This window comes from Capricornis sumatraensis, chromosome 8 (assembly GCF_032405125.1).
Source record: "Capricornis sumatraensis isolate serow.1 chromosome 8, serow.2, whole genome shotgun sequence".
Lineage (NCBI taxonomy): Eukaryota > Metazoa > Chordata > Mammalia > Artiodactyla > Bovidae > Capricornis > Capricornis sumatraensis.
In genome coordinates, this window is record NC_091076.1 from 97782063 (window position 1) to 97805298 (window position 23236).

A 23236-nucleotide genomic window follows, 5' to 3' on the forward strand; every position below is an offset into this window, starting at 1 on the left:
TCTGCGGACAGCTCCCCCACCTTGTCCTTCCGAGCCCAGAGAGCCCCGGGCGGTAAGGCCGGAAGACTGAGCGTCAGAGGCCGCTGGGCTCCGGGTCCCTGCACAGAGGCTGAGTGATGGAAGGGGAGGGCACGCCGGCAGGCTGGGGTATTCCAGCAAACTGCTGGGTCTCTCAGCTTCATAGGTGTGGGGTGAATGTGTGTGTGTTGGAGGAGGCGGGTTCTCCTTTCTAGCCTCCCCTGCGAGAGCCTGACCTAAGGCCCGTCCGCCACTCCCTCCCACCCCCACCGCAGCTGCATCTCGCCGGGGGCCGCCTCGGGCCCTCCTCGGTCCGGCGCCCCTGCCCGGGGCGGGCCAGGAAGCCTCGGTCCCCGCCCCGCTCCGTTAGGCCCGCGCGGCGGCCGGGGGACTTTGGAGCAGAGGAGGAAGCGCGGCGGGGCGGGGAGGTGGGGGTGTGTCGGAAGGCGGCGGCGGCGGCCGGGTTTTATAACCCGCAGGGCGGGCGCTGCGCGGGAGAAGGGGCTGCGCTGCGCACCGCACCATGGGGGCCGCGTCGGGTCGCCGGTGGCCGCCGCTGCTGCTGCCGTTGCTGCTGCTGCTGCTGCCGCCGCCGCCCGTGATCCTGGTGCTGGACCCCGCGTTGCAGCCGGGGAACTTTTCCGCCGACGAGGCTGGGGCGCAGATCTTCGCAGCCAGCTTCAACTCGAGCGCCGAGCAGGTGCTGTTCCAGAGCACGGCCGCCAGCTGGGCGCACGACACCAACATCACCGAGGAGAACGCGCGGCGCCAGGTGGGCGCGTGGGCCCGGGGCGGGGGCGGAGCCCGGGCGGCCAATCACAGCCCGGCGGCCGGGCGCTGGGGGGCGGAGAGTCCCCGCCCCGCGCGCGCGCCCCCGGCCCCGGAACCGTGAGGCCCGGGCGGGGCCCGCCTGCCTCCTCTCCAGCCGCCACCCCCTATTCCCACGGGCAGTCGGTTCCCTGGCCCGGTGCTGGACCCATGGTTCTGCCCAATAAGGAACCGAATGGATGAGGCCACACTGACCCCGAGTCCTCCCAGGCGGCGGCGCCGGGGGTGCCTCCGGGCTGGATCCGCGGCAGTCTTCGCTTAGGGTGCCCGCTCAGCTCTGGGTTCTCCCCCTCTCTGGCCGCACTACCTTCCCCTCGCTCCCTGTACCTGTCACCTCTCATCGCTGTCTGATCACCCTCTCCTCTCCCTGCCTCTCTTCTGGCGCGTTTCTGCTCCACCACCTCCCTGAAGCAGACCCCCCCCCCGCCCCAGTTTTTCACCCCCAGGGCCCAGTTGAGGGAGCGGTGCTCCCATCAGCACCGGTCTCCAGAAGCCCTTGACCTTCCTCCCCTCCCCCAGCGCCATGGCCTCCCCTGTTTACCCTGTCGTGCCCTCCTGGTGCCCACAGGAGGAAGCAGCCTTGCTCAGCCAGGAGTTTTCAGAGGCCTGGGGCCAGAAGGCCAAGGGTCTGTTTGACCCAGTCTGGCAGAACTTTACCGACCCCACGCTGCTGCGCATCATCGGGGCGGTGCGCACCCTGGGCCCCGCCAACCTGGACCTAGAGAAGCGGCAGAAGGTGGGCCTGAGGGGTGGAGGCAGAATTCTCCAGGGTACCCTCCCAGTGCCTACGGTGGTGGTGAGGGGGGTGGGGGTGTCTGGCCAGGAGGGACCCCAGGATCTCTACTGGCCCTGACTGCAGGGGAAGCCCCTGTGAGCAGAGTGCGTTCCTGAAGTATTGATTTCCCTGGAGATGGGGTGAGAGAAGTTACCTTATATTAAAGCAAGTGTCATGGAGTAGAAAGCAAAATTCAAGTAAACAATGAAAGATGAAACAGGAGTTTTCAAAGTTTCTCCATAGGTGGTTTGTTTTAAGAGCTTCCTCCGAAAGGTGGAGAGGGTATCAAGGTCAGGGAATGAGAGGGATTTGGTCTCAGTCGGTGGTGGCCGAGCTCAGAATTGAACCCTGCTCCCTAGTTCTCAGGACGCCAGTTTCCCATCTCCACAGGCGGGCTCCAGTGGAAGCAGAAACCCGTCCATTCACATTCAGATATGCTCCGAGTGCCACAAGGCAGTCTTGTCCAAGCCACATCCTCCCTCAGGGCATCTTCTCTCTTCCTCCCAGCAAAAAGAGGAGGGGGCGGCCGGATTACCTCTGAGGGCTGTTCATCACTTAACATTTTCTCAACTCTAACTCCCCAGTACAACTCTCTGCTAAGCAACATGAGCAGGATTTACTCCACCGCCAAGGTCTGCTTCCCCAACAAGACTGCCCCCTGCTGGTCCCTGGACCCAGGTAACCGGCCTGAGTCTCCCATCTGTCTTCCGGGGCTTCCTGCCCTTCCCTGCCACCCGGCGGCTCCCGGAGGATGGCACATTTCTGCGGGGGGCGGGGCGCTAAACCCAAAGGCCTGAACCTCTGATTAGGACCAGAGTGCCTGATGCCCCCACACCCTGCTCCTCCAGGCCGACTGACTTCTGGAATTTCCAGCCTCCAGCCCCAACCCCACCCTCACATGTGCTTTTCCTCCCCCATCGCAACTGGCCTTCATCGTTGCCACCTGGTTTTCCCTTACTGGGCCCTCTCATCCCCCTAAGAGCCCTCCGCAGGCCTTAGACCCCGCCGTAGCTTTCCTTACAAACCTCCTCCTCTACTGCTGACTTCGAGGCAGCAGTCTCTGAACTGACCCTGCCCACCTGTGTCTCAGAGCTCACCAACGTCCTGGCTTCCTCGCGAAGCTACGCCCTGCTGCTGTATGCCTGGGAGGGCTGGCACAACGCCGTGGGCATCCCACTGAAGCCCCTATACCAGGATTTCACTGCCCTCAGCAACGAGGCCTACAAGCAGGATGGTGAGCACACCCACCCAGCCTCGGTGTGGGCACGACCCTCCCGTCTCCTGTCTCCACTGAGCCCCGAAACACACAGAGCGGCCATTACAGTGACTCCCTACACTGGCCCAAGGTCACACAGAGAGCGGATGGCCAAGCTGGGCTTTAGCCCCATCAGCCTCACGCTGCCCCTCCTGGTACTCCTCCCAGCTGTAGGGCTCACACGTGTCAGGATCTGTTTAGCTGGAGTTGGAGCAACCATAGTTAGAAAACTGAGCGCAGTCACCCCCAAGCTCTCCCTTGCAGTGAGCAGGCATATACACTGGCCCTGAGCCGGGAGAATGGCCAGGCGATAGCTGGGGGGGAGGTGCCAGAGCCTGGGGCCTAAACTGCATCCCCAATGCCACCCCCCCAAGGCTTCTCAGACACAGGGGCCTACTGGCGCTCCTGGTATGACTCTCCCACCTTCACGGAGGATCTGGAACGCCTCTACCAGCAGCTGGAGCCCCTCTACCTGAACCTCCATGCCTACGTCCGGCGTGCACTGCACCGCCGATATGGGGACAGATACATCAACCTCAGGGGACCCATCCCCGCTCACCTGCTGGGTAAGGGCTTGGCCTCACCTCCACACATGGCCAGGGTCAGCCCCATCACGGTTCACCTTTCAGAGCATCGCATTGCTCACTCGCCCACACGTGAACCCGTGAAGTCGGTGATCCTTATGATCCCTGCTGTTCAGAGGGGGCTTAGGATGCACAAGGGACGTGGCACAGGGCAGAGAGCTAGTAAAATGCAGAGCCAGGAGCCACCCTGAAGGCTTTAGCTCCAGTGGAAGAGGAGAAAGAACCCCACTTTATGCCGGTGTCAGGGCTGGGGAAGGGCAGGGACCTGGGAGCCAGAAAGGACCCCAGCTGCATCACCTGGGCACCTTGGCCTCTGCCAGCCCCAGGGAATACAGAGCACTCAGGAGTGGGTGGGACTGCTGTGTGAGCCCGGCAAGCGGACTGTGGCCCTGCCGTGCCCCAGGTCCAGACACCAGGGTGCTGTTCGGTGACACGCCTGGGGAAGCAGGCCCTGGCTGGGCTGGGCACCAAGCTGTCGGCTCCCCTCCTCTGTCTAGGGAACATGTGGGCCCAGAGCTGGGAGAATGTCTACGACATGGTGGTGCCCTTCCCCGACAAGCCCAATCTTGATGTTACCAGTGCTATGGTGCAGAAGGTGAGCTCGGAGTGAGGCCCTGGCGGGGGCCATGAGAGGGAGTCGGACACGGGGAGCTGAGGATCCACAGCCTGCAGTGTGTGTCCCCGCCGTGAGCTGGGTGCCAGTCCTTCCCTCAGGACCCCGCTGGGAGGGGAGGGGGCCAGTGAGCAGCAGGCCACTTCTGTGTATCCGCTGTAGCCAGTAGGGGCCTGGCCTCCGGGAATGGAGGCCACGGAGCAGAGGCGCTCTTTGTGAGCACGGAACTGACCCGAGTGGGGGACCCCAGACGTGCCCCCGGGGCAGCCGGGGTGGGCTCTAGCAGCTGGCCCCTGACCCGAGTGTGCCCCCCCACCCCTCCACCCCCAGGGCTGGAACGCCACACACATGTTCCGGGTGGCGGAGGAGTTCTTCACCTCCCTGGGGCTCTTGCCCATGCCACCCGAGTTCTGGGCAGAATCCATGCTGGAGAAGCCAAGCGACGGGCGGGAGGTGGTGTGCCACGCGTCCGCCTGGGACTTCTACAACAGGAAAGACTTCAGGTCTCAATGCTGGAGGCGGCTTGCAAGGCTCCCGAAGGCCGGGCAGCCGGGCCACAGGGAGGCCAGCTCCCAGGCCCACGTCTATCCCAGCTCCAAGACCGGCCAGGAGGCTGGGTCTCTTCTAGGGCTGCAGCAGGCTGCTTTCACTAGGCAACTCTGACAGGCAGCCAGCCTTGTACCTTGGAACGGAGGGGACGGGCCGGGTGTGGCTGGGGCAGGGTGGAGGTTTGCCTGTTTCCACCGGTTCCTGGGAATCCTGGGACAGCGCCCGCCTGGCTTCGTTCCCTCTGGCACCAGCCTCCCCGTCCTGCCCGTCCTTCGCCCTCACCCACGCCCTCTCCCTGCCCCAGGATCAAGCAGTGCACACGGGTCACTATGGACCAGCTGTCCACGGTGCACCACGAGATGGGCCACGTGCAGTACTACCTGCAGTACAAGGACCAGCACGTGTCCCTGCGCCGAGGCGCCAACCCAGGCTTCCACGAGGCCATCGGCGATGTGCTGGCCCTCTCCGTCTCCACTCCTGCACACCTGCACAAGATCGGCCTGCTGGACCAGGTCACCAACGACACAGGTGTGCGGGGGTGGAGAGGACCCAGCCCAGCTCACCCAGACCCCACTGGCTCCCCCAGCAGGACCCCACTGGTGGCTGCTCCCATCTGCCTGTCTCGTTTCCGCCTCCCTGCCCCATGTCAGGCAGGTCTGGGGATCCACCCAGGCTTCGAGGCCTACCCTGCATCCCAGCTCCACTGCCCAAGCGTCCTCTTCCAAGCAGGACTGCATGGTCCCAAAGGCTCACACTCCTTTCTCTGCATCTGCCCAGCCTCACCTCCTGCCAGCCTCTCCCCCAGGGGCCCCTATCCCAGCTGGACTCCCCTCTCCCTCTGACCTGTCTCTTCTCATCTCCCAACAGAGAGTGACATCAACTACTTGTTAAAGATGGCACTGGAAAAAATTGCCTTCCTGCCCTTTGGCTACTTGGTGGACCAGTGGCGTTGGGGGGTCTTTAGTGGGCGAACCCCCCCTTCCCGCTACAACTATGACTGGTGGTATCTTCGGTGAGCAAAGAGGGATGGAGAGGGGCCTCATCCCAGGGGCCCTCGCCACCTTCCCGGGTACCCTGCCTCCTGCCTCCCTCCTCTCCAGGAACACCTCCCCCCTCCTCCTTACGGCATTCTTCTTTCCTGCTGAAACTCCGTCGGACAGGTGGTCATCCCCAGCTCTCCAGGATGGGGAGGGACGGCCGGTGGGAATGCCTGCTTGGCAGCCTTTTCTGCAGAGGGAAAATCAGCCTGTGTACAACCCTCAGGTCCTAAGACAACTTAACCACATCCTCTTCCAGAACCAAGTATCAGGGGATCTGTCCTCCGGTTGTCCGAAACGAAACCCACTTTGACGCTGGAGCCAAGTTTCACGTCCCAAATGTGACCCCGTATATCAGGTACTGCCCCCAGTTCTGGCACACCTTAGTTCCTTCCCCTATGCTGGGCCCCCATATCCCGGGCTTGTCCCCATCCTCCCCTGGACCCCCAACAACCTGGAATTTGAGTGGGCCTCTTTCCTGAGCCAAGCTCAGTTCTCAGTTCTCCCCCAAGGCAGCCCACGGTCCAGCCTCTGCCCTGTGGAAGCTAGCTGGGCCCCAGGCAGGGGGGCCTCTGCCATCCCCCTCACGCCCCTCCTGTGCCTGCAGGTACTTCGTGAGCTTTGTCCTGCAGTTCCAGTTCCACGAAGCGCTGTGCAAGGAGGCAGGCCACCAAGGCCCCCTGCACCAGTGTGACATCTACCAGTCCACCCAGGCGGGGGCCAAGCTCCGGTGTGTGGGGGCTGTGGGGGGTGAGGGGAGAGCTCAGTGAAGGTGTATCAGGTGGGGGCACCACCACCACGCCAGTGGAGGGGGCCCTTCTCCACTCCCCCGCCTTTTCTTTCTCTCATCAACTGCTTGTTGAGCGGGCTTTCTGGCTGGTCGCTTCAGTTGTGTCTGACTCTTTGTGACTCCATGGACTGCAGCCCGCCAGGCTCGTCTGTCCAAGGGATTCTCCAGGCAAGAATACTGGAGTGGGTTGCCATGCCCTCCTCCAGGGGATCTTCCCACCCAGGGATCGAATCTACATCTCTTTCATCTCCTGCATTGGCAGGCAGGTTCTTTACCACTAGCACCACCTGGGAGGCCCTTCTGGCTGGCGTGGGGCAAGACAAATGTCCCCCTCTCACAGAGCTCCTAGGCCCTGAGACTTAACACTGCCATTCTTGCCACCCAGTGGGGAGAGAAGTGGCCAGAGGCGGAGCAGGTGGGCAGGGCAGCACTCATAGACCCTGGCCTGAGACCCTGTGCCCACAGTGCCCTCTCTGCCTGACAGGGCGCTGCTGCAGGCAGGCTCCTCACGGCCCTGGCAGGAGGTGCTGAAGGACATGGTCGGCTCAGACAACCTGGACGCTAGGGCGCTGCTCAGCTACTTCCAGCCGGTCACACAGTGGCTCGAGGAGCAGAACCAGCAGAACGGCGAGATCCTGGGCTGGCCGGAGTATCAGTGGCGCCCGCCGACGCCTGACAATTACCCGGAGGGCATTGGTAAAGCCTGGGGCAGGGTGCCGTGGGTTCTCAGCTCTAGGTTCGGGACCCAGGCCCCCAGTTCACAGTTCCCAGTCAGCTTGTCCAGCCAGGCCCTGGCGTCCTGCCTGGAGGGCCAGGCAGCCCCCTGAGCACTCGGCAGGGCCCTGGGATGGAGTCGGCACATCTTTCCAGCCTCCTGGGGAGGGTGTGCCCAGATCTGAGGCCCCTGGCTGGGGGCTGGAAGGCGGGCACACTGCTCTATGAGGTCATACTGCAGGATCCGCTCTTATTGGCCGGGGGCGGGGGCTGCAGGGCTCTGCTCTCCTGCGGCCATGGGCCATGGTTGGGCTGCTCCAGGACTGCCTCGCCTCCTCCTCCTCCTGCTCTGCTGTGGGCGCCCCCTGCTGGTCCCCAGTGAGGGGACCACCGGCCAGGGGACCACCAGCCAGGGGACCACCAGCCAGGTGACAGTCAACCAGGAAACAACCAGCCAGGCAACAACCAGCAGTGAAACAACCATCCGCCATTCAACCACCCATCCCTCAACAACCAGCAGCCCGAAGAAAACCCAGAGCCCAAGTGGGATTGGCTGGGGGGCGGGGCGGGGAGGCCCAGGCAGCGGCAGGAGGGCGAGGGGAGGCCTGTCTGTGTCCCTCTGCTCTGTCCCACAGACCTGGTGTCCGACGAGGCCGAGGCCCGCAAGTTTGTGGAGGAATATGACCGGAGATCCCAGGTGGTGTGGAACGAGTATGCTGAGGCCAACTGGAACTACAACACCAACATCAGCACGGACAACAGCAAGTTGCTGGTAGGGGCTCCTGCAGCTCAGCACATGGGTGCTCCTCATCCCACAGGGCCCGCACGGGTGCTCATCCCACAGGGCCCGTCCCCTGAAACCCAAGGCGCTACAGGCTGCCCTCCCATCCCCAACACCAGCCCGGGGGTACACGTTCTCAGAGTTTGTGAAACATCCCCGCGGCGCATTGAAAAGTGTCCAATTTCAGTTTCACGGGGGCACACACCCAGTGCCTAACACAGGTTGTCTTTCATTAACAATCTGTTGTTGGTAAAGGAGTAATTTGTGCAGAAGTAAGTGATGCCAAAGTCAGTTTTTAAAAAGACTGAAGGCTCCTGTGTGCCACCCTAGCAAGGGCTACACCTGTCCCCCGACCGTGACCCCCTCCGTGTCTGTGTGGCCAAGTGGAGATCATAACCAAGGTGAGCCACAGAGAAATAATACTTCATGAAGACCCATACGCACTGGCCACAGTTCCTTGGCACTCGACATCTGTTGCCTCGTGTATTCCTCAACAGTCTTGCAAAGCCAGTGACCTTATTCCCATTTTACAGCTGGGACCCTGAGGTTCAGAAGCTACAGAGAGAATGCCAAGCTGCCTCTCTCCCAACAGCATTCAAGATACAGGGTGGGGTTTCCTTCTCTGCCTCTCCCACATGATGTCTTGCTGGATGAGGGCATGTGTACTGTACACAGGACATCACAGACAGTCCGGGCTGAGGAATGTCTTTATAGGCAAAGGCAGCAACTTGATAAAGCCGCCCCCCCGACACCCAGCCTCTTCGGCTCCCACACGATGCCTCCTCCTAGGAGCCCTTTCCAGAGCTCCTCCTGGGCCTCATGATACGGCTCCCCCTGTGCCTGCAGATGGAGAAGAACTTACAGATGGCAAACCACACCGTCAAGTATGGCACCTGGGCCAGGAAGTTCGACGTGACCAACTTCCAGAATGCCACCATGAAGCGGATGATAAAGAAGATTCAGGATCTAGAGCGGGCGGCACTGCCCGTCAAGGAGCTGGAAGAGGTGGGGAACTGGGGGTAGGGTGGGGCAAAGAGGGTGAAGGATCCCAGGTCAGGAGAGGGTCCCAGCTCAAGGGATGGCATGTAGCCTTCATGCTGCTTCCTCCTCCTCAAGTTGTCAAGTCATGACTTCTGCCCACGTCTGCACACACCTCCAGACTCGCCTACACACACCCTCAGACTCGCTGAGAAGGGAGGGCTTTGGGAGCCCCTTCCCCAACCCGTAGCCCAGCAACCCTCCCCCACCTCCCGGCCCACGTAATGGTGCCGGGGCAAAGCAGGGCGCCAGGTCTGTAGCTCGCTGCCCCTCTGCTTCCTCCGCAGTACAACCAGATCCTGGTGGACATGGAGACCGTTTACAGCGTGGCTTCTGTGTGCCACAAAAATGGCACCTGCCTGCGGCTCGAGCCTGGTGAGCACACTGGGCAGTGAGCAGGAGGCCCGGGGAGGCTGGGGTGCTGTCTGTGAAAGGGAAATGTTCAGTTCTGACTCGGGAGGTCAGCACGCCCAGGAAACTCGCTTCCCTCTTCCACCCGTGGGGCTTCTCTGCCACCACTTGGAACCAGGCCGGCTTCATCTCTGCGCTGGTTCCCCAGCTTCTGCTCCTTCCGGTCCCATCCTCCCTGTTGCACCCTGCACTCCGCCCTTCAGAGCAGGTGTATCTCAAATGTTTCTCTCATGGGCTTGGACTCGCCTCTAGGCACCTACCTCCCCTGGATCCCACCCCACCCTGAAATTGAAGCCTCAGCCTGCAGAAGCCATTCCCACCTCACTCCCTCCAAGGCCGGCAGGAATGGACCAGCTCTGGCGAGTCCTCTTCCTCTCGCAGAAGACTGGCCAGTCCTTCTTAACCTTCCCCCTTCTGAAGGAGTTCAGCCCCGACACCCCAGTACCTGCACACAGAGACCCCCCCTCCCACCCCCTCTGACCCACCTTCCCAGGGTCAGGGAGCCAGAGACATAAACATTTGTCCTGAGGAATCTCCACCCAGAAACAGTCTCTTCCTGGCCCTCCGCCCAACTCCCACTTTAGAACAATCACAAATAGAAAGGGAAATGGAAAATAAACAAGAGAGAGAAACAGTTTTCGTAGGACAGGGTTTGGCCCGGGGGTTGTGTACGTGGGTAGGCACGCAAGTGGGGGTGGATATACGTGTGCGTGTGTTTGTTTATGGACAAGAGGGTTACAGGGAATGTGGCCTCCACCCCCATCAGTCAGCCCCTTGATCTGGGGCTGGGCTGTCAGATCGCTGCCGGTAGTAACAATAAGAGCATCCCCAAAACAGAACACTCACATCAGCAGAGGACAGATGGAAAATTCTCAAAATGTGTTTTCCTCCAAACAAAGCTACCTTGAATGTACCTCCTCTGTGTAGAGTGGATGCTCATAGCACATCTCAGCGCAGAGTGCGGTCAGCGAGCGCTGGATCCCCGCAGGCCTCCGTCTCAGGCCTGGTCGGGCAGGAAGCGGGCCCACCTTCACACCTGACCCCCGTGCTCACGGCCTCCTCCTCCCAGCTCTGCAAAGGCCATATCAGCCCCATGTAACCCATAACCCAGGAGGCCGCTCATACAGGCGTGGCTCTGACAGGACACGGGTCCAGGTGGTGCTTGAGCGGATCTCTGTACTTGGCCTGCACAGCGGTTATTCAGGCAGTTCAGCTACAGTGTGTGAAAGGCACCCTGGGCCCCGTGGGGACGCAGAGATGAAGGAGGCCCAGTCCCCGATCAGGGTCCTCCTGTCCCCAGGCCAGCATTATCCCCATCTTACAGACAGAGAGGTCAGGAGGAAACCGACCAAGAACCCCCATCTTTTGACCTCCAGGCTATTTCTCCCAGGGAGGGATTGCCAGGGGACAAACGGCGAGCAGCAGCTCTGGGGCCTGGGCCCTGGGTTTGTGCCCCAGCTTGGCCGCTTCCTGGCTAGGAGACGCAGCCATGCCACCAACACTTGTGCGGAAGGAGGGTCAGGGCACCCCTCACGGGGCTGTTGCAGCCCTGTAGTTCCTTGAGGTCGCGTCCGGACAGCGCTGAGCCTGGGCCTGGCACCTGTAAGCCCGTAGAAAGGGCACCAGCCTGTCTCCAGTTTCCCCCAACCTGTGCTGCCCCTTCCCGTCTTCTCCCAGCTCTGGAGGAGGTGGGAGGTGAGCCAGGAGCTGGGGGCTCAAGCCATCCCCGTCTCCCGCCCAGATCTGACCAGGCTGATGGCCACATCCCGGAATTATCAGGACCTGGCCTGGGCGTGGAAGAGCTGGCGTGACAAGGTGGGGCGGTCCATCCTTCCCTACTTCCCCAAATATGTGGAGCTCACCAACAAGGCCGCCAGGCTCAATGGTGAGTTCTCCCTGCAGGGTCACCGGGGCCCTCAGAAGGTTCCTCTGAGACCCAAGAGGTGAGGGGGGCAGCCCTTGAAGGAGACAGGGAGTGCTCCGGGGACGGTCAGGTGTCCAGAGAGCCTGGCCACAGCCCCCACCCCCACCCCCACAGGCTACCAGGATGGCGGGGACTCCTGGAGGTCCATGTACGAGATGCCCTTCCTAGAGGAGGAGCTGGAGCAGCTGTTCCAAGAGCTGCAGCCGCTCTACCTGAACCTACATGCCTATGTGCGCCGGGCCCTGCACCACCACTACGGGCCCAACGTCATCAACCTGGAGGGCCCCATCCCAGCCCACCTGCTCGGTGAGCGCCAGCGAGATGGGCCGCGGTCCGAGGGCAGAGGGCAGACTAGGAAGGGTCTGCAGGGGACACTGGAGCCTGGGGCAGGGGAATGTTGCCAGGCCCGGAGTGGGGTGGGGGGTGGGGGTGGGGAGAAGAGCCCCCTACTTGAACTTGGTGCCACGTTTGCTATAGAGCCACATGGCACCGGTCACCAGGGATGGGGCAGTGCAGAGTTCACAGGCCTGTCCTGGGGAGACAGACCTGCCTCCCGGGTCACAGCACCAGGCAAGCATGAGGGTGAGGAGGGGACTGGGAGTGGAAGCTGAGAAGGCCTCCCTAGGAGGGGGCTGTGAACAAAGCCTTGAAGGGCGAGAGGTTCTGACAGCTGGAGAAAGTAGTCATGTCAGTAGAGAGAAGGGTAGACACGATGTTCAGGCAAAGGAGCTGGGAGAGTGTTGCTGCTGTTCACTCGGTTGTGTCGGACTCTTTGAGACCCCGTGGACTGCAGCACACCAGGCTTCCCTGCCCTTTACTATCTCCCAGAGTTTGCTCAAACTCATGTCCATTGAATTGATGATGCCATCCAACCATCCCATCCTCTGTCTTCCCTTTCTCCACCCTCCTTCAATCCTTCCCAGCGTCAGGGTCTTTTCCAATGAGTTGGCTCTTCTCATCAGGTGGCCAAAGTATTGGAGCTTCAGCTTCAGCATCAGTCCTTCCAATGAATATTCAGGGTTGATTTCTTTTAGGATTGACTGGTTGGATCTCCTTGCAGTCCAACGTACTCTTAAGAGTCTTCTCCAACACCACAGTTCAAAAACATCACTTCTTCGGCTCTCACCTTACATTTTATGATCCATCTCTCACATCCATACATGACTACTGGAAAAACTGTAGCTTTGACTGTATGGACCTTTGTCAGCAAAGTGATATCTCTGCTTTTTAATATGGTTTGTCCTTTTTAAAACTAGGTTTGTCATAGTTTTTCTTCCAAGGAGAAAGTGGCTTTTAATTTCACGGCTGCAGTCACTGTCTACAGCGATTTTGGAGCCCAAGAAAATGAAGTCTGTCACTGTTTCCATTGTTTATCTATTTGTCATGAAGTGATGGAACCAGATGCCATGATCTTAGTTTATTGGATATTGAGTTTTAAGCCAGTTTTTTTCACTCTCCTGTTTCACCTTCTTCAAGAGGCTCTTTAGTTCCTTTTCACTTTCTGCCATAAGGGTGGTGTCATCTGCATATCTGATGTTACTGACATTTCTCCTGGCAGTCTTGATTCCAGCTTGTGCTTCATCCAGCCCAGCATTTCGCATGAAGTACTCTGGATAGAGGTTAAATAATCAGGGTGACAATATACAGCTTTGATGTACTCCTTTCCCAATTTGGAACCAGTCTGTTTTTCCATGTCCACTTCTAACTATTGTTTCTTGACCTGCATACAGCTTTCTCAGGAGGCAGGTAAGGTGGTCTGGTGTTCCCATCTGTTTAAGAATTTTCCACAGTTTGTTGTGATCCACACAGTCAAAGGCTTTAGAGTAGTCAGTGGAGCAGAAGTAGATGCTTTTCTGGAATTCTCTTGCTTTTTCTATGATCCAACGAATGTTGGCAATTTGATCTCCGGTTCCTTTGCTTTTTCTAAATCCAACTTGTACATCTGGAAGTTCTCCGTTCATGTACTATTGAAGTTTACTTTGAAGGATTTTGAGTTACCTTGCTAGCATGTGAAATGTCCCCTCAACTTGGGGACCCTCATTCTCCAGGGGTTGTAAACTCAGATGCCCTGAGTGCATGAAATGGGCAGTCGGAGACAACAAGGGGTGGCAGGGACTGGGCAAGTAGAGGCCACTGGGTTCCTGTGTCTGTCGGACCATCAGGCCCTGTTCCTGGGGGGCTCCTCACTGTGAACAGAGACCAGATGGGGCCACACACCGTTTACAGATCATGAGGGAGGCCCCCTTCCAGCTTTGGGTCTAGTTCTTGGCAGCTCAAGAGACCAGCCACCCTCGGTCCCTCTGTGGTGAGACTAGAGAATGCCAGCTCATTGGCTGAGAAACACAGACCCCCAAGAGGAAAGCAGGTGCCCACCGGCCTGGGAGCTGGGCTCAGAGCAAAGCTTGCGCCCCCATCCCATCCTGGCTTCTCACGCACTCCAGCCCTCACTGGCTTACACCCATGGGCTCCACTTGATGTCAGCTCAAGCTTAGTCTCATTTGGGCCTGAAGGTGGTAGTTGCTCAGTCGTGTCTGACTCTTTTGTGACCCCATGGACTGTAACCCACCAGGCTGCTCTGTCCATGGGATTTCCCAGGCAAGAATACTGGAGTGGATTGCCATTCCTTTTTCCAGGGGATCTTCCTGACCCAGGGATGGAACCCAGGTCTCCTGCATTGCAGATAGATTCTTTACCATCTGAGCCACTTGGGAAAGCTTCTTTACTCTTGTCTTGCCCTAAATGCTGAGGCATCAACCCCTCCTAACAGAGGGCAGTTGGGTGGTTCTTTTCTTTAACTTTGGTTTTGTGCGGGGTCTCTGTTTGGACACAGGCTTCTCTAGTTGCGGGCTCGCGGGCCCTCGAACGTTCAGGCTCAGTACTTGTGGGGTGCAGGCTTAGTTGCCCCATGGCATGTGGGATCTTATTTCCTTGACCAGGGATCACACCCACATCCCCTGAATTGGGAGGCAGATTCTCAACCACTGGACCACCAGGGAAGTCCCAGGAGGGTGGTTCTTGCCAGCTGACTGCATAAACTGACCTCAGATGACGTGGATGGGACACAGCAGTGGCTGGTCAGGTTGTGATCAGCAGGACTGGGATCTGGTCCCTCACACTGTGTGATGGTGCCGAGCCTAAAATGCAACACTGTCTCCCTTCTCTCTGCATCTCGTCCTCTGCCTGCCTCCAGGGAACATGTGGGCACAGAGCTGGTCCAACATCTATGACTTGGTGGCACCCTTCCCTTCAGCCCCCAAGATGGATGCCACGGAGGCCATGATAAAGCAGGTCCGCACTGGCCCCCTCCTCGCACCCCTGCTCCTCCAGGGCAGCCCCAGGGCGTGGGGCGGGGAGCCCTGCCCCAGGGGGAGAGGGCCCTCTAATTCAGGAGCTGCTTCCAGCTTGGCCTTCCCCCCGGGCCCTCCCACGGTGGCACACAGTCCGTCTCCACCGTCCCCAGCTTCGGCAGAGCTCCGTCTGTTTGCAGGGCTGGACACCCCTAAGGATGTTTAAGGAAGCAGACAATTTCTTCACTTCCCTGGGGCTGCTGCCCATGCCCCCCGAGTTCTGGAACAAGTCGATGCTGGAGAAGCCGACCGATGGGCGGGAAGTGGTGTGCCACGCCTCCGCCTGGGACTTCTTCAACGGCAAGGACTTTAGGTGCGTCCGGGCTGCAGGTCCTGAGCCCAGAGGCCAAGGAGACGAGTCCAAGTCCAAGCTGGGGGCAGAGGGTTTGGAGAAGTGGGCCTGGCCTCAGCATGGCCACCAGCTTGTGCCAGGGGAACCCCATCCACCATGCAAGGGTCTCCTTGAGCACTGACCAGCTGCGTCAGCTCAGGGTTCCAGGTCACAGTCCTGGGGGTGAGCCTGTGTGAGCCGCCAGCCAGCCTCCCTCTCGGGCAGGCCCTGCGCACAGCGGGCCCTCTTCCTGCTGCCTGTGCCTTGAGACAGGGAGACACACCGGGGTGCGGGGCTTCACACAGATCTACTCTCACCTCTGACAGGGCTCAGGAGCTGTCTGCATTTGTGGACAGCATTTCAGTTACTGCTGTTACGCCAGCCCAAAACCCAGGGCCGTAAAACAACTATTTGACTATGCTCATGATTTTTTAATATTATTTTGAATGTATTTATTTATTTATGGCTATGCTGGGTCTTGGTGGCTGTGCGAGGGTGTTCTCTCATTGAGGCAGGCAGGGACTCCTCTCCAGTTGCAATGCATGGGCCTCTCAGTGGTGGCTTCCCTTGTTGCAGCTCACAGACTCAAGTGTGGACTCAGTAGTTGTGGCTCATGGGTTTAGTTGCCCCGTGGCATGTGCAATCTTCCCAGACCAGGGGTCAAACCTGTGTCCCCTGCATTTGCAGGCTGGTTCTTAACCACTGGACCACCAGGGAAGTCTGCTAGTGATTTTCTGGGCCAGGGATTCAGGCACTGCACAAAGGAAGTGGCTCATCCTGCCTTGTAGTGGTGGAGACCTTTGCTGGGGCAGCTCTGATGGTGGCAGAAGGCTGGCATGGCTCAGCGGGGTTTCAGTCCAGGGCTGTGCTCCTGGCTGTCAGCTGGCTTCCCCGGCTTTTCTCTGTGTGGCACATGCTAGGGCAGGGACGCTCATGTGGGTTCCTGCATTCACAAGCTGGGTGCCTGGACTGGCGTGGCTGGAGCAGCCGGGGTCTGGCCGGACATGTCTCTCTAGGAGAGCTTGGATGACCTCATGGGGCGGCAGCCTCAGGCGGTCAGATTTCTTACCCAATGGCCGGCATCCACAGAGAAAAAGCAAAAGCAGCCAGATCTCTTAAAGACTAAGTTAGTCCAGAACTGGGACGGGTCACTCCTGCCACATTTTATTGGCTAAAGCAAGTCACAAGGTTCAACCAGTCACAACCTAGGTTCAAAAGATTAAGAAGTTTCCAACTCTTGGGAGAAGTGGCAGAGATGGTGAAGTATCTCTGATGAGAAGCGTGGGCTCCGGTCCTGGAACAAAGCAGGCAGGTTCACCGGCTCCCCGGGCCTTGGGCCCTTCCTTAAGAGGCATGGAGACCAGAGCTTCAGGGTGGGGTGCAGACAGACTCTCAAAGGTGAGGGCACCTTGGGGAAGCTCACTCGTACAGGGAGTCCTAACAGAAGGTGGGCAGACCCCAACTTCATTGTCACTGGGGCAGCTCTTTGCCCTCACCATAGGATAACAAAAAGGGGTCCACTGAGCTGAAAAGCTCTGGTTAGATCCAAGGGTGAATTTCTTTGGCTCACAAAAGGTGGAAAGGGAAGTGGAGCCCCTTCTCGGACAGCTCGGCAGATGTCCCATCAGTCCTGGCCCTGAGAAATCCTGGGGTGATCTGCCTGCTGGCATTGGACATGTGGGGTGCAGAAGAGCCCAGACACCATTGTTTCCTTCAGGAAGCCTGAGACCAGGGAGAGACAGACCATGAGAAGAGGAACCAAAGGACCCACATCCTGGAAAGTCACTGAGCGTGACTGAGGGTCCCCGTGCCTCCAGAGCACATACCTCGCAGTTAGAAAGCCACACACACAGCAGTGCAGGCTCAAGGTGTTCAGGGGAGCTGGAGGCAGGGGAGAGGCCTGGAGGACCACGCTGTAGGAGTTTCCAATCCCCAGATCGCCTCCATTTCTCCTTTTGGTTTTCCTCCCCATGATGCTGTGTTCCTCGCATGTGGTGGTCCTGGGGGCCTGCTCTGCGAGCAGGGTTAGCCACTGCCTTTGCCCAGGGCTCCTTGTTGTCTTTCTCCCACCCCATGCTCCAGGATCAAGCAGTGCACCTCAGTGAACATGGAAGACCTGGTGGTGGCCCACCACGAAATGGGCCACATACAGTACTTCATGCAGTACAAGGACTTGCCCGTGACCTTCCGGGAGGGCGCCAACCCCGGCTTTCACGAGGCCATTGGGGACGTGCTGGCCCTCTCAGTGTCCACCCCCACGCACCTGCACAAGATCGGCCTGCTGAGCAGCGGGGACGGCAGCTACGGTGAGCGAGGAACGGGGAGATCCAAGCGGGCAGAGGGGCCGAGAAGGGGCATCGAGTTTGGGAGGCAGAGAGGAGGCTCCGTGGGCCACAGGCAGTGCCAGGACAGAACACAAGGAGCCAGGGTACAGCCAGCGTGGAGAGCAGGGGGGAAAACCCCTCCCAAGAGGCGGGTCGCTGGACCTAAGGAGAAGCAGGTCACCCTGCCCACTCCACCCATTCCACCCACCGCACACCCGCTCAGCCCACTGCTAGGATATGGCGGGAGGCAGGACTGGATCTGACGTCAGGCTCCCTTCTCTTGGCAGAGGAGGATATCAACTTTCTGATGAAGATGGCGCTTGACAAGATCGCCTTCATCCCCTTCAGCTTCCTCGTCGACCAGTGGCGCTGGAGGGTGTTTGACGGAAGTGTCACCAGGGAGAACTACAACCAGGAGTGGTGGAGCCTCAGGTTCTAGAGCCCTGCTGTAGGGTGTGGGCCGGGGGTCTCCATGGGGTATATGCTGGCACCTGTGTCTGTGTGTACCTGGTGTGTCTGCATGTATGGTGTCTAGGGGTGTGTGTGTGTATATGTGTGTGCCTGTGTTTGTATGTACCTGGTGTGTCTGTGTGTACCTGGTGTGTGTGTGTGGCATGTGTGTGTCTGTGTGTGTGCCTGCATCTGTGTGTACCTGGTCTGTGTGTATGGTGTCTAGGTGTGCGTGTGCTCGTGTCTGTGTATACCTGGTGTGTCTGCCTGTATAGTGTCTAGGGGTGTGTGTGAGCGATGGGGTACCTGGGGGCAGTGACTCACAAAGGCACGGCTTGCAGGAATCGTCAGCACCCTGTGCAGGCCCAGGGCAGGCACCATATTGCAAATCAAGAACAGCAACTCTCCCAGCTTGATTCTCCCCCAAAAGTGAAAGTGTCAGTCACTCAATCACGTCTGACTCTGTGACCTCATGGACTGTAGCCCGCCAGGCTCCCCTGTCCATGGGATTTTCCAGGCAAAAACACTGGAGTGAGTTGCCATTCCTTTCCCTAGGATATCTTCCCAACCCGGGGGTCAAACCCAGGTCGCCTGCATTTTTGATGGATTCTTTACCGTTTGAGCCACCAGGAAGTTCTGATTGTCCCCAAACCCTCCCTCTAATGTGTCTTCCTCCTCCACAGGCTGAAGTACCAGGGTGTCTGTCCCCCACTGGCCAGATCTCAAGACGACTTTGACCCAGGGGCCAAGTTCCACATTCCTGCAAGTGTGCCTTACGTCAGGTAACAGGAAAGGGAGGAGGGCGTCCGGAGGGGCAGCGCCTCCGCATGGTGTTCAGACACCTTTGCTACCCCTTCCAAGAGCTACCTGCTCCAGGAGCTACTGTCAGAGCAACCTGGGGACCCGTGTGTGGTGCACTGCGTCTGGGCCTCTCACCTGTAACCAAGACTGACACTGTTTCACTCTTGTGATACCCTGAGAGCCCCGCCCTCCAGACGGTTAAAAACAGAAACTTTACTATAGCCGGCTAATGGTTACAAGATCTGGGTTAGTTAGCATGAACCATGACCCACGGCCAGACCTTGCCCTGAGCACTATTTTCTCATTTTTACAGCATTCTGTTCCCTTATACGTATTGAACATATTTCCTGTGACATAATTTGAGTTGTACCTGGGGACCTTCTACCCACTGGAGCTAGGATTAGAGAGGCCCAGCTGGATGGAAGCCTGTATTGTTAGTGGCACGGGGTCACAGCCTTGGGATTAGACAGTACAGGTTCAAATCTCATCTCCATGACTGTTCCCTTGAGTAAATCCCTCCATCTCTGCGAGCTTCCAGCTTCCTCACCCGTGGAATCCCATTTCACAGAATCGTTGCAAGAGTTCATATCTTAACACACAGTCTTAATACAGAACACGTTTGGGAACTGGTGGCCATAACCCACCATCATTAAATCACTGTCTTAAATGAAATGTGGAAACAGCAGCGCCGTCAGTCGTGCCACCACCGCGTGGATGCACCCAGTCAGCCCCTCTCCCTCTGCGTGCTGCAAGGGAGCACTGGCTGGGCCTGGGAAGTGGGATTAGAGGAGCCGGAGCCCTCCCTCGAGGCAGGGATCTGGGGCAAAGGGCCCCTGTGCTCCCCAGAAGGCCAGTGAAGGAGGGCTTATGTCCATCGTGCCCAGCCTTCCACCCCAGCACCTGGCGCAATGTCAGCACAGTCAGGACCTAATTAAGCATGAAGTGGGTAAGTTCTGTGCCCGAGTCCAGGAAGGAAGAGAAAGCCTGCTCAGAGGCTCCAGGGAGCAGCAGGGGGAGCAGGGAGCCAAGGATAGTCAAGGGCAACTCCACACAGCCCTGACCAGCCAGTGTGCCAGGGTGACCTGCAGAGAGACCCTCCGCCCGCCTTCCCAACGGGCTTCTGAGCTCCCGAGCTGGCACTCACTTTCACACAGAAGCCGGCCCACGTGATGGCTAGCTTCCCAGCTTAGCACAGATAATTCTCCAGGAGGGAGCGGGCAAAGTGATCACCCCCCAGATTCTGACCAGCAGCCTTGGCAAAGCACATACAGGAAAGGCAGTGCACATGACTTGTGCCCAGCCTTCCCATCTGCACTGCTGGTTCAGGACATTCCAAACCTCCCCACTTTCAGAGAGGCTGCCCCTCCTTGACCGGCAGACTTCTGCAGGGAATTCCCACTGCTTTGGGATAAAGGAGGTCATTTGGGCTGGCTTCCCTGCCTGGTCAGAAGCATGACCCAGCAGGCAACACCTTAGGGACAGAGATGTCGTTTCTGTGTCCCAGAGCAGCCCTCCACATCTCTGATGGGCTCTGGCCGACTCTGCCTCACCCATGAGCATCCCTAGCTCTGAGAGTCTCTCCCAAGATGCTCCATGCAGAGGCAGCTCTGTGGTGAGAGGCGGGGAAGGAGGCCTGGATGACTCTGCAGTCCAGGACAGGCTCACCCTGACGTCATGGCAGGCAGCGGGAAGCAGGGTGGCTGGGGCTCGGAGGCGCTGCCCCCAGCGCCCACCCCAGGCCTCACCTGCCCTCCTGCAGGTACTTCGTCAGCTTCGTCATCCAGTTCCAGTTCCACCAGGCACTGTGTCAGGCGGCGGGCCACCAGGGCCCCCTGCACAAGTGTGACATCTACCAGTCCAAGGAGGCCGGGAAGCTCCTGGCGTGAGTCTCCTCTGGCCTTGCTCTGACCCCTGTCCTCCCCACGATGACCTACTTCCCAGTGGAGCTCTTCCGGGAACATCTACCATGGCCTCCGCCCGGGTCACCCTTTCCCCAAAGCCCCAGACCGGCCCAGGCCCTCAGTCCTGGGGGGGAGGTGGGGTGGAGAGAGCTGATGAGAGACTGGGACGGGGTGGGGCAGGGAGCCTCCCAGCCTGTCCCTCTGACTCGGTTCCCCTCCTGGGGCTCCCCCAGGGATGCCATGAAGCTGGGCTTCAGTCAGCCGTGGCCCGAAGCCATGCGGCTGATCACGGGCCAGTCCAACATGTCGGCTGCCGCCATGATGACCTACTTCAAGCCGCTGCTGGACTGGCTCGTGACGGAGAACGGGCGGCACGGGGAGAAGCTGGGCTGGCCTCAGTACAACTGGACGCCAAACTCAGGTACCGCCAGCCACCCCCCTGGGCCCCAGGGCAGCCCCGGGGCTCGCTCAGGGCTGGGGCCCTCCCAAGTTAAGGCAGGCTGGAGTCCGGCCTCCGCGCTCAGGGTGGGGGAGCCAGCGGCGCGCCCGGCCCGGCCCAGCGCCCGCTCTCGTTCCTCCCCGGCCAGCTCGCCTGGAAGGCCCCGTCGTGGGCTCCGGCCGCGTCAACTTCCTGGGCCTGGACCTGGAGGAGCAGCAGGCCCGCGTGGGCCAGTGGGTGCTGCTCTTCCTGGGCGTCGCCCTGCTGGTGGCCACGCTGGGCCTCACGCAGCGGCTCTTCAGCATCCGCCACCACAGCCTCCGCCGGCCCCACCGCGGGCCCCAGTTCGGCTCCGAGGTGGAGCTGAGACACTCCTGAGAGGAGCCCGGGAGGGGCCCTGCGCTGCGCCCGCGCTCACCCCAGCCCCGCCCCCTCCCGCCCCCTCCCCCCTCAGGCCTCCGGACCTCGGGCCACCGTGGCCCCTGCCCCCTGGTCCCCAGAGATCCAGAGTCCCCCTCACATGGCACCCTCTCCCCGTCTCCCTGTGGATACAATTAAAGGTCCTGCCTTCCCATCCGCGTCTGTGTCCCTCACGGGGAAGCCAGGGACAGGACGGGGAAGCTCCCTCGCTTCCTGCCAATCAAGGGGGTCACTTCTCCGGGGTCTTCATCTCTTTCCAAGAAGAGGCTGGAAAACACCTCCTAGCTCTGGCCCCAGCCCCGCCCAGCGCCCAGGCCAGTACCCCCTCCAGCCCGGGCAGCTGGCCCCCCGGCCTGCTGTGGCAGGCAGGCCTGGCCAGGCCTGGGCACTGGCCCAGGAGGGCTCTGGGCGGCAAAGGGGGAGCAGACATTCTGGGCTGCTGGAGCCCTGCCCCCGCTATTCCCATAAACGGTCCAGTCCCCGGACAGAAGGCTCCCAGCTGTCCTCTAGTCCCGGGGGGGGGCGCCTTGCCGGCTGAGGGCACAGAACTGGCCCGTGCCTACCCCAGCTCCATGTCCACTCACACACGTGCTCAGAGCCACCGGAGCACTGCCCCCAGGGCCCAGGGTCAGGACCCTTTGCCCCAGCCAGGCAGAAGCCGATGCCCACGCAGGGACTGACTGTGGGGGACCACGCCACCCCTGCCCCCAGCACACGCCCTGACCCTGAGCCTTCCTCAGAGGCCAGCCTGGTTTTGAGAGAGTATCATTTTGAGGGACATTTTAAAATCTTTTATCTAGATGTTTACTGTAGAAAATTTAGAAAATAAAGAAATGTGTAAAGAAAAGCCTTTTATGTCAACACCAAGAGTTAAGCACTGTTGACATTTGGTATATGTATTTCCAGCCTTTTTTCCTCAACACTATATTTTAAATCTGATCACACTGTATTTACAGCTGTGTAACCTTTTTCCAGGTAGCATGACTAGACAGTCTTTTACTTAATATTTAAATGCCAAACCTAATGGTATTTTTTAATGGCCAAAGCCTGGCCCCCCGGGAGGACCCTTGGCCCTGTGCCCCTTCTTGGCTTTGCAGATAAGACTTGGCCCAACCCTAGTATCTGTCCCCCTAGTATCCTTTAGGTCCACAGCTTTTGCCCCCACCCACCTCCAGTCTCCAGCTGTTGTTGTGTCAGTGTGTGTGTGTATCTGTGTGTTTGTGTGTCTGTTAGTATGTGTGTCTGCGTTGGTGTCTGTGTGTCCCTGTGTCTGTGATTGTGTGTATCTGTGTTTATGTGCCTGTGATTGTGTGTGTGTTTGTGATTGTATTTGTGTGTGTGTAGGGGGGGGCACATAGCTGCAATCGTGCAGGCCTATTCCATGGGTCCGGATGTGGAGTTGAGGTATTCCGGATTTGCAAGAGAGTGGAAGTTTATGATTACTTGAGACAGTGGAATTTATAAACATAGCCTCTAAATAGTTCCAAGCCTTCTACCACCCAAGACTTCTTTAATGACCCCCCTCCCCAGCCTGATGTTTCAAAAGCTGTTTGGCAGACAGAGGTCATTGTCATGACCCCCTTCCTATCTTTATAAGCTTCAGGGGTTCCTGCTGCCTGTCAGAGCCTCTGGGCAGCACTCAAAGGTCTGAGCTGCAAAGAAGACTTAACAGCTTTATCCACCAGGGCTTTTGAAATATTAAAAACGTTTAGACTCCTGTTTCTGCCTCCCTGGATGATCAAGGTGAGGCCGTGGCTACCTGGGGGATAGCTGAGGAGGTGGTGACAACAGGAAGAGGGGCCATTCTGACATTTTCTGCCAGTGACCTAAGAGCTGAGCCCTGCCCGAGGCTGCCCATCAGGGACCAGCTCTGATCCATGCGGGCCGGAAGTGATGATGGTTTGTT

At 59.1% G+C, this 23236-nt stretch overlaps 1 protein-coding gene across 3 annotated transcripts; it reads left to right on the forward strand.

The window, feature by feature from the left end:
- The first annotated feature begins 541 nt into the window (after positions 1–541).
- Positions 542–21288, forward strand: ACE (angiotensin I converting enzyme). 3 transcript variants are annotated; one of them, XM_068977220.1, is made up of 25 exons: positions 542–790; positions 1415–1582; positions 2206–2299; positions 2712–2855; positions 3251–3442; positions 3958–4055; positions 4404–4576; positions 4927–5150; positions 5490–5634; positions 5919–6017; positions 6267–6389; positions 6934–7145; positions 7799–7935; positions 8791–8949; positions 9270–9357; positions 11135–11278; positions 11432–11623; positions 14508–14605; positions 14805–14977; positions 17078–17301; positions 17607–17751; positions 18453–18551; positions 20330–20452; positions 20705–20892; positions 21059–21288. In XM_068977220.1, the coding sequence occupies exons 1-25, from the start codon at positions 542–544 to the stop codon at positions 21286–21288; spliced, it is 3921 nt and encodes a 1306-aa protein (XP_068833321.1). The 3 variants fall into 3 exon arrangements, with proteins under 3 accessions (XP_068833321.1, XP_068833322.1, XP_068833323.1); XM_068977221.1 differs by lacking the exons at positions 542–790; positions 1415–1582; positions 2206–2299; ... (7 more) ...; positions 6267–6389; positions 6934–7145 and adding an exon at positions 7460–7706; XM_068977222.1 differs by lacking the exons at positions 542–790; positions 1415–1582; positions 2206–2299; ... (8 more) ...; positions 6934–7145; positions 20330–20452 and adding an exon at positions 7460–7706.
- The last annotated feature ends 1948 nt before the right edge of the window (positions 21289–23236 follow it).

What these genes read in the sequence shown, in the direction of transcription:
- ACE (XM_068977220.1), top strand. Translation starts at nt 542, where the DNA reads ATGGGGGCCGCGTCGGGTCGCCGGTGGCCGCCGCTGCTGCTGCCGTTG. An exon ending in AGGAGAACGCGCGGCGCCAG is followed by an intron (nt 791 to 1,414) that starts GTGGGCGCGTGG and finishes TGGTGCCCACAG; the next exon opens with GAGGAAGCAGCCTTGCTCAG. An exon ending in GCAAGTGTGCCTTACGTCAG is followed by an intron (nt 18,552 to 20,329) that starts GTAACAGGAAAG and finishes GCCCTCCTGCAG; the next exon opens with GTACTTCGTCAGCTTCGTCA.